At 36.2% G+C, this 10,782-nt stretch overlaps 1 protein-coding gene across 1 annotated transcript in view; it reads right to left on the bottom strand.

Moving 5' to 3' along the window:
• The window catches only part of HPSE (heparanase), a 33,561-nt gene that overhangs the window by 3,183 nt on the left and 19,596 nt on the right, over positions 1–10,782 (bottom strand). Inside the window, exons 5-11 of the mRNA XM_068542725.1 lie at positions 10,037–10,205; positions 9,673–9,720; positions 9,068–9,161; positions 8,516–8,622; positions 7,269–7,383; positions 4,187–4,305; positions 2,866–3,012 (exon numbers count right to left, since the gene is read on the bottom strand). Of these exons, the coding sequence (XP_068398826.1) occupies positions 2,866–3,012; positions 4,187–4,305; positions 7,269–7,383; positions 8,516–8,622; positions 9,068–9,161; positions 9,673–9,720; positions 10,037–10,205 (799 nt within the window). The remainder of the gene's footprint in view (positions 1–2,865; positions 3,013–4,186; positions 4,306–7,268; positions 7,384–8,515; positions 8,623–9,067; positions 9,162–9,672; positions 9,721–10,036; positions 10,206–10,782) is intronic.

Raw genomic sequence — 10,782 nt, 5'->3', positions numbered from 1 at the left:
CCATCATCAGGAAACCACAGACAAAAACAGGCCTTGAAAACATCTCTAAATGGTGGTAGTAAGACCTCTCCTGTATGAAATTGAAGACCATTACAAGGGTACACAAAAAAGTTTCAGAAATGCTTTAGGGGAGGCCACAGAGTTTAAAGGTAAGTCTGATCATTGTAAATAAATACTGCTCTGGGTTAAGATGATGAAACATGGGCAAGATAAACCATCTGGCTATACTGTTTAATCACCTATAAATATAGCTAAAGGATGCTATCAATATACTACTGAGTGTAAACTTAAAGCATGCAGTATATTTCCTCATCAGGCTGGCAAATGAGGGTAGGGTTTTTTTTGAGGGTAGTATCTTGTTTTATATTTTTAAGTCAGTAACACGATGACAAGAAATAGAAGACATCCTTGTCACGTTTCAGATACATAGAGCTAGAAGGAATTAGCAAGCAACAGATTTGGCAAAATTGTTGATGCTGGGCAAAATTTATGTGAGATAACTATAAAATACTGTTTTTATGTTAACATATATTCACTTCAAATATTTATTAAAAACTTACTATGCAGGACCTTCTATTGGCACTATACAAGTTATTCAAGTAAAAAATAATTTTTTAAAGGTGATTATTATTTAACCCTCTGAGGTCATTAGCGTGAGCAAGTGTGCAGACTGTGCACTCATCAAACTTATCTGCGATGCTTTTGCAACATTTTAAAGAGAGAAAAATATAAGTAATATATACTCATCGAAGAGAACTTAGGGTAATAAAACATTATGCACAATTTCACCAATTTTCCAAGTATAAAGCACGAAACGTGTGATCAGAATGCAACAGGGGCTGATAAATACAGCAAAGAGAAGAATCACTGAAGAAATTGGGCATATTTAGCCTGGAGAGAAGACAGTCCAATTGTCCTTCAAATATTTGAGAGTTATTCTGGAGAAAAGGAGGCATTCAGCATTGTTCCAGATTAACAGTAGCAAACTCAAATGTCCTCAAGGGCCAAGGAAGTTACGTGTGCCAGTGCAGTAGGACAGGCCTGAGACAGCAGGGTCACGTAGGGACTAAGGAGAACAGAAAGCTGAATGACCTGTCTAAAGGAAACAACCCCGGTTCAACTCCATCGAATTGGGAAAACATCCCAGAGCTGCCAGAGCACCCATTTTCAAAGAAAAGCTAGAAATCCAGATACTTTAGTAGTTGTTAATTTTTACAACATTGACAACTAATTAAAAATAAAAATTAACACAGAACGTATGCCAACCTCCCCAGAAAAAGAGAGAAAAAAAAATCCTTTAAACCCACTTGTCCACAGGCATGAGGTATAGTTTCCATCCTCTGTTCTAGAGAATAGAACTAAGAGCAGCAGGTGAAAGGCTTAGAGGTTCACTTTATCCTTGCCACAGAGAGCAGTCGCCAGCAGAGGCTGTGAGATCCAACAGAGGAGGAATCAAACAGAGCTGAATGGCCTCAGATACCCATCTAAAATGATCTCTTAAGACACTTCTAATTCTACAACTATTATTCAACTACTTCAGAAAAGCTTTTCTCTTATCAGCCTCAGACAGAAATATGCTAAAAATAGCCACTTCAAAAAGGGTCAAAACCCAAATAGAGAAAAGTGTCTGTTATCCAAATATGCATTATTTACAATAGGGGGGGAAAAAAAGGTTTAAACAGTAGGAAAATAAGTAAACCATGGCATTTTATAAAACATGCAGCCCATTTAGAAGTCTACAAAGGCTATATATGGAAAGATATTTTGGGAAACTTGTGGGTTCCCCTTCACTTTTTCCTATTAGAGGTTGTATGATTACAGTTATAGTAAAATAAAGGATAGGGAAAAAATAAAGTAATGGTGCCCAGTGTTAATAATGCTTGTCTATGGGGGTTAGGACTTTGGAGAAAGCATGTTTATGGTACTTTTTCAGGTTCTGATGCTGTCACTGAAAACATCACTCATAGAGCATTTGCAAAGATGGGAGGAGGTAGTAAGAATTTTGTAATCTCAATTTTTTATGCTTTAATGTGAGAATAGTCATGATGGAAAGAGCCCCTTCCAACACACAATGAATTTTTGTTTTAATTGATTAATTTTTTTGGCTGCACCGCACAGCTTGTGGGATTTTTAGTTCCCTGACTAGGGATTGAACCCGTACCCCCTGATTTGGGAGCACAGAGTCTTAACCACTGGACCACTTGGGAAGTCTCCTTCCAATACATATTAGACAGAAATCTTACAACGTTTGTGTGCCTAACTCTTCAAGGCTTACGGTCATTCTTGGGTATTCTGTTGGATTACAGGCTTTTGTAAGACATATTCAATGACAGGCTTTTATAACTAAAATGTATTAGAACCAACTTTAAATAATTCACCTAAAAGGCACATTTCTGACCACTTTTTTCTTACTCTGACCAATAAAAAAACTATTCTGATACCATAAGAGACTCACACCCAGCTCGTGCCATATAATATTTTACACCAACTCCTATGCCTTTATATAGCAATTACATATAGGTATTTTTGTTTTAGTGACAGTGTTACCAAGAATTATGTCTTTTTGGAGCAAATAATCTAAATGCATTGAGTGGATCTTGATACATCAAGTTGCTCTGAAATGAAAACATTTCCCTAAGATAACTGCTAGTTTGTGGTCCCATCCTTCCGCTTTGGACTCTCTGAATGAATCACACTTGTATTAGTATGTATTCATATATAACTTCCTGAATATTAAGAATTGTTAGAACTTGAAATAGTTGACTTTTTTTTTTTTTTGCTCCCTATCAACACATGGTATTCTGACAAACACCAATAAAATTCACTTTTGGTGAAAGTTTGAAATGAACCAAGAAAATTACTCACTTGGAAAATAAGCCATTGGGTCCTGAAGGTTTTATGAGGTATTTGTCCACTTGCTTGTCAAATAAGTGATGTGGTAACTGCAAGCGCTTGGTGACATTATGGAGGTTTAAGGCATACAGAGTTAAATCTCCTTCTTTATACCTTGGGCTAAAAGCAAATAGATTAACTCAATAAAAATATTTATCTAATTTAAGCAATTGAATAGTTGATTAAAAATATAGTCATGGATAATACTAAGTATTAGTATCTATAGTGATGATGGGCCCTCTTTGTATCCTTCCATTTATGATAATATTAGACTACTGATGTGGCCCTATTTTGAAAACATGATAAAAATATTGCTCTTCACACTGCCATTTTCTGGGTTTTAGCACTTTGAGATCTTTGCTGCTTTGCTAGGCTGCGTTGTGAGGAAGCCAGTCAGCCCATATATGTTCAAACATAGGAAAGTTAAATGGTAAAATGGAAATTTTCAGGGTTCATGTGAATTCCTAATATACAGCATATAAACCCAGGCTTTTCCTAACCTTATGAAAAGACTGAAACAAATAAGAAAATTAAATCTACTGACACTTTTCAGAATTTTTCCACCTAAACCATTCCCCCACTTATTCCTAATGGGGCCCACTCACCAGAAACAGAGTTCCCACTCACTGAAACTGGAAACAGTGTGTAGCTTTTGTAGCTAGAATTAGCATTTTAATATTATTCTATTAGGAAAGACAGACTGAAACTAAAAAGAGAAAAATCTCAGATTTAGGAACATTTTTCCTACCTAAGGCCAGAGTACTGGACTACAAAAATCTCTATGGCCTCTCAACTCCAGAAACTGGGTTGAAACTTTTGAAAACATGAGTGTTATTGTTGTTATTGGTATCATTTTAATTCTTCTTTATTAATCAGATATGACGCAAAGGGATAAGTATATTCATGTAATTATTCATTCATATGAGTTCATATTCATATTTTATTCATTCATAGTCATTCAATTGATTAATCATTCATACAAAATTAGTTTTATGTGTTTCATTTGTATCATTATTTATTTAAATTCAGGATATATTTTCATTATGGATTGTGATAATTAAATCATTGTACAAATCTTTGCTGGACTGCAAATGCCTATGTTTAACGTATTTTTTTTTTTTTTTTTTTTAGCTAGACTCTGGCACCATATCACTATGAGAATGAAAAGAAATAAAGAACAATGACACACCTTAGACCCACTGTATAGCTAGAAGACAACAGGGTGTTAGAGTAGGAAGTTGTGTGCTTATTAATTAAAACTCGTTGATTGGTAAAGGGTGTCTTACACACTTACTGGTTGATGTTTGTGCAATGAAGGTATACTCGAAGTTTGTTTCTGTCTGGACCTTTCACACTTGCCATTAACACGTTGGTGCCCACCAGTTTCTTGAACAGAAGAGAGAGCCAATAATCCTAGTTGTAGTGATTGGGGAGGGGAGGGACAAAAACAGATCTTTACTTACTCTTTAACAAAAACAGTGTCAAGCAAATAGTTATCCTACAAAGAGTGTGACTGTTATCCTAGAGCTATTTTAAAAGGATTCATCTTTTGGTCTGCATTACCACCACGAATCTGAGGGCAATATCTTGTTTGCTGCTTTTTATCACTGGAGGACTACACTTCCACAATTCAGAGGGCTATGCGTGCTAGGAGATAAATCTCAAGGATGCAACTCATTGCTCAGAGACAGTTTAAATATTCTTTGTTGTCAAGCATCCAAGAATTCAAAGCTCAAAGCAAAACTTTTAGATATAGACACATACACACACTCACATACACACACACACACACACACACATACACACACAAAGCCAAGTTTTAAAAATAAAACTTCTGTTTAAGAGACTAAAACAATTTCCTCTGAAACCTTGTAAACCCCCAACCCCTGCCCAATAAAGCAGTGCATTAGGCAATGACCATCACTAGCTATCAAGGTCAAAAAAAGAGACAATCAGACATGATGTGTCTCTTGATGGAAGCACACAATATCACCTATGAAGAATTCTTGCAAAACAAAAAACCCCACAAAAATCAAGCCTCTGGGTCTAACTACCAGTTTACAGGAAATACAGGGGACAGAGGAACATGCTAAATGATACCACAGAAATAAATTTAGCAAAATCCAGAATGTGGGAAACACTATATAACATTACCTGGTTTCTCTAATAAATTCCAAGGGACAAAAAAAAGAGAGGGAGAGAGAACTTAAAGATTAACAGACCTAAGAGATATAATAAGTACAATATATGGACCTTGTTTGGATTCTGATGTGAATAAACCAACAATTAAAAACATTTGTGACTGGAGGGTGAGGTGGTGGTGTGATGAATTGGGAGATTGGGATTGACATGTATACATTGCTGTGTATAAAATGGATGACTACGGCGACCCTGCTTGCCACAACTAGAGAAAGCCCTCGCACGGAAACGAAGACCCAACACAGCCAAAAAAAAAAAAAATTGGATGACTAATAAGAAACAAAAAAAAAACATTTGTGACAATAAGGAAAATGTGAAACACTGACTAAATATTTAATGATATTGAGAAATTATTGTTCATATTTTAAAGTATGATAATTATATTTTGTTATGTTTTTACAAAGGAGATACATACTGAAATACTTATGGATAAAGTGGTATACCTGAGATTTGCTTAGAAGTAATCCAGTAGGTGGGAGGTAAAGAGTGGGTACGATTATAGATTAAACAACATTAGGGCTTCGTATACTTTTCTCTCTACTTTGAAATTTTTCATAATAAAAAGTTTTTTTTTTTTTAAATCCACTCAATATATATATACCCCAACCCTTCCTTCTTGAGCTTGGGTAAGGTAGACTCAACAGGCAAACAGCTTTTGTTTCTCTGCTTAACTTCAAAATTTTCACCGGAGACAAGAAGAGAATCAATTAAATGTTTTCAAAGGAGACGTAGCATGGTTCCATGACTTGGGGGTAGAAAGCAAGCAGGCTCAGAGCCAGGATTTGTACAGGATTCTTTAGAGTAACAATGAGACAGCTGTGTGACCTCCAGCAAATCACACAAGCTCATCTCAAGTTGAACTTCCTCATTTGAAAAATGGATCCAAGATACCTTCCTTGTCACCTTCCAGGACTGTTTTGCGAATTCCCTGGTATTCTGCAGATGTCAAAGGTAACATTTACTCTTGCAAGTTTTTCTAGCTGACTTGTGAACCTTGAGGAAGAAGTATATTTAGCACATATACAAAGAATTCTTAAGCCAAAAGTTTATGTTTGGCTGAGAAGCTTTAGATAACAACATAAATAGCTGGTACTATTTACAAAGAGTGACAGGATAAGCTGGCTAATTTCTAGGCATTGGACTTGAAACAAATTGTGAAGAAACTATTTATTTCTCTTCCTTGTTCAAGGTCCATTTAAGAAGGGGCCAGTAGTAGATTTTGGATATTTGTCTAATGAAATGATCACATTTGGTTTAACTCATTTTATAAATGACTCATAATATACTTGGGGAAGATGGATTCCATTTTGTGCAAAGACATTTTGCTAAATTTTTTTTTTAAGTTATGTACAGTGTGCTCCATGAGTTTGGACCACTATAGACTAAAGGCAATTTTGGGGGGAAATCTATCTACAAACCATAAAAGCCTAGCTTATATTTTGGCATGTGCTTTTTGCAGACTTTCTTAGCTTTCCTACAATGTTCAAGCAATTCCTTTAGGAATTATTCTTAGAAAATAGATATTCTCAAATGCTATTTTAGACTCTAAAAATCAAGGTCATACTTCTCAGGCTATATCTATGCTATGCCAATTTTTAGATATATATATCTTCCAGGTGGCTTTTTAAATAGAAAGGCTATATTTCCTGATTTAGTACCAGATGTAGTTGGAGGTAGGGTGGAAATGAGATTTTACTCATAAATATCTTGAAGATTATTAACAAAATAGCCAATCGTATGGTGATATTTTTGAACAAATACATGGTACTAGCTTATCGTAAAGTTAAATAAATTATGATTTCATGACAAAAAATTTTGAAACTTTGGCTACTACAGGCAATTTTAAATTTGATTTACTTGGCAAAACATTTGATTCAAGTTTATCTTATAAAATTGAAGTCATAAAATTTAAAATTACTCCTTTTTTTAAAAATCCCACACCATGCCCTAAATAACCCACATTAAAAACGTTATTTCTGGGTCTCAATGTCTTGAGACACAAAAAAGTTAGAATGAGTGATCTCTAAGGTTTCTTCTAATTCATCTTTCCATGGTTTGGCTACTTATTGAGAGCATTGAATTTATTGAGAGAATTGACTATTTATAAAAGGTTAATACAGAGAGCCCTTAGTATACTCTAACCTACTCACGATAATAGGAAAATAATGGTCACTTACAGGCAAAGGTTCAAAATTTTCATCCACTAAGTGGTAGTTTCCAGCTCCGAAGAACACTTGCCTCATCACCACTTCTATGCCCATTCTGGCCGACAGGCCCAATTTATCCAGCCACCTGGAACAGAGCGAGGCCAAGCTTCCTTCAAGTTTGGCAAACAAAATAACACAGTTTTAACTATACACTATTCTGATTTATTCCTCCGTGTGGGAGGAACTGACAGGAAGCCAGAAAAGTAGTATTAATTATCAATAAGTCATTCAGATGAAATAGAGACTATCCTTCACTTCACGTGTTCTCACACTTCTGCATGATAACAAATCCTAGAAGACTATTAATATGCTATAAGAGTCCCTATCAGGGTAGGACAACATCTACAAAGCGGAGTAGACAAACGCCCACCCTTATAGACAATTATTCTCCGTCCTGTGTGGGATCCACACCTGCCCTTCCCACCTCCACCCACCGCCTCCCCACCCGCATTTCCATGTGAGGTCTGAAGAAAGGATTGCTGGTGGTCAGCAGTACTAAAATGTGAAATAAGTAGAATCGCCCCTAAGCTTTTGTGGACACTTCCTCCCCCCCGTGTTCAGTCAGTGGCAAAACACACATCTCCTTTCTTTCCTCTACTCCTCATGCCTCCACAAGCATAAGGGATGTGTGCTCTAGTCGGGGCTTATAAGAATGAGGGTAGGAGAGGAAAGAGAATAAAGCTCAATATGAGCATGCAGAACTATAGACTAAGAGTGTTAACCGAGTTATGAAATGTAAGTAAACCAGCTGGTTTTAAAGCAATCAAGTTTGTGGTGCTTGGATAAGGGGGTGATTTAGTAAATCTTTAAATTCATTGGTAGCCCCTCGGGTGTGACCTCATACTTCCAGGCTCTAAACTTCTTGGGAATCTATGAGTAGAGCTATATGTACTCAGAATCCTTCTCAGAGTCGAGGCTCTTGATGCACTCTTTTACAATGTATTTCTTTAGAGAAAGGAATGCTTGACATATTTATGGGCCATAATTAAGGAACAAAACTTCTAAAGCAGCTCATTCATACAATGATTAATTTGGGCACATGTTAAAGATGTCCAACCAACTTTAGTAAATCATTTTCTTGCAAAATCTGGCACAAACTTTGGAGCTCAGCCACAGAAACTGTCTTTGACCAGATTTTTGTCTGACGAGTTATTTCAACTGAATAGAAGAACAGGAGAATGCTATCTGGTCCCTGAGACAAGTGCAAGTTCACTCACATAAAGCCAGCAGCAAAGGTGTTGGACAGCAAGGGCGCTCCACCCCCATACGCAGAGCTGGTCTCTCCTAACCAAACCTTCTTGTGGGGTCTGGTCTCCTCAACAGCCTATGTATGGAACAGGAAAGTCTCCACGGTAATTGCAAACAAGCTGACCAAATATGTTGCTGAAGATTATTCAATATTCAAAACCTTGCATTCCCAGATCCATCCGTTCAATATAGTTACAAAATATTTTCACGGTCATTTAGGTCTTGGGCAATTAACTTTTATTGGAATACTAGGTGTGGAAGGAATGTAAATAATCCCATTCTTTTCTTATGGACTATGAGAGTTCATTCTACTGAAAGGCTATTGGAAGTATTTTTAATTTCTAATCAACATACATGGGTAAGACCCAATACTAAGGGGAACTGAAGGTGAATAAGATCTAGTGCCTGCTCTCTAAAATTGGAAAAACATATAAATTTATATACCTGTAGAATTTAGGACTAGCTAGACTACAAAATAAGGACTCTGGTTTTACATTAAAAAGAAAAAAAAAGACTATTACCTGGAAAATTTCTTGCACAGATGAAATAAAAGTGTCCAATACATCAGGGTTTAGAAAATCTTCTTCGGTAGCAATTCGCCCATTCAAGTAGTAGCTAAATTATTCACAAAATATTCAGGAAAAAGTAACAAACTTTACTTTCTGCTTTTGAGTTAATTGGCCGCCCTTGCCCTCCTTCCTACTTCTTCCCACCCCTGTGCTATTTAAAAAAAAAAAAAAAAAAAAAAGCAGAAGTTCTACTAAGGAGAGAACAAGATGAAAGGGGACCACTTATTCTGTCTTGAGAAAACATAGTCACAAATGCAGGTATTTGTGGGTTACCCATTCTTTGGCAAGCATATTAGTTTTAGCTACTATTAGCTACATCTATTCCATGACTTAAACGATAGTGTGCCTTGATCTTGTAGAAACTACCACGTTACTTAAAACAAGTTTAAATTTTTGTTTTATTAATATTAAGATCCTAGTACAATGCTGCTTGAGACAGTTTCTTATCGGGAACCATAAAGTCAATTAGTAATTAAATGAAAACAATTTTTTGAAAACTAGGTAATAAGTAAAGCTAGCTTTACTTTCTCAGTATTAACAGTAGGAGACATACTTACTGATGCCATGTAACTGAATCAATCACTTCTCCCCCAGCCTTCAGGAAACTAGAAAAAAAAATCTATTATGTTATCACTTAATCCTTATATGAACAATAAATGCACAAGAGTTGTTTTGCCTAGAAATGAGCTGGTTACTACTTTAGGATAAAGCAACACAAACTTCCTAATTCTGATACAAATTTTATCACAGATGCCATTTGCCCCAAAATCTTTGGTATTCTGAGCCAGTCAACGTTTCCTCTTTTGGTAAACCTTCTAGTCAGGCAACAAATTGTTTAATAACAGGTGGTTTATTGAAGAGTCTCCACCAAAGAAAAATATTATATTTAAGAAAAGTGGTTCTGCTTCCTCTAGCTCTTACCTCTTCAGCATCTTAACAGTCTTTCCTCGAGGCTGGCCAACATCAGGACCATAGAGTTTTGCATTTTTGAAAGCAGATTTTCGTAGCAGTTTATGCAACTCCATAAAATCTTCTCCTAACTGCAACCCATCGATGAAAATACCAGCCTTCTTCCGGAAACTGTTAGGTTCTGAAAGACAGCAATTCGCAAAATAATTGCTTACCTAGAAAATTTTTTATTTAAAAGCAAACATAAAAGCAGCATATAAAAGCAACAAAGCATTTTTCATATTACAAAAACTTAGAATCCAAAGTCAAGGAAAGTAAAATCTCTAGTTATAAAGAAGATATTCCAGGAAAATAAAAATATAAGTTATATAACTGAAGTATTGGGGGTAATACAACAGTTGGAAATTAATAATTGGGATATTAAACTAGTGGATATTCAGGAAATAGTCTGTATTCAGTATTTAATAACCTAATTTACTTTTAGAAAAAGATTGTGTGGGAGAAGACATTTAAAAACCTATTTCTACAATGTAATTAAAAGTCTTCCTGAGGGGCTTCCCTAGTGGCGCAGTGGTTAAGAATCCACCTGCCAATGCAGTGACACGGGTTTGAGCCCTGGTCCAGGAAGATCCTACATGCCGCGGAGCAACTAAGCCCGTGCGCCACAACTACTGAGCCTGTGCTCTAGAGCCCGCGAGCCACAACTACTGAAGCCTGCACGCCTAGAGCCCGCGCTCCGCAACAAAAGAAGCCACCAC

The sequence above is a fragment of the Eschrichtius robustus genome, chromosome 4 (assembly GCF_028021215.1).
Source record: "Eschrichtius robustus isolate mEscRob2 chromosome 4, mEscRob2.pri, whole genome shotgun sequence".
In the NCBI taxonomy this organism is placed as follows: Eukaryota; Metazoa; Chordata; class Mammalia; order Artiodactyla; family Eschrichtiidae; genus Eschrichtius; species Eschrichtius robustus.
Note: the sequence above shows the minus strand (reverse complement) of the source record. Positions and strands in the feature narration are given on the sequence as shown.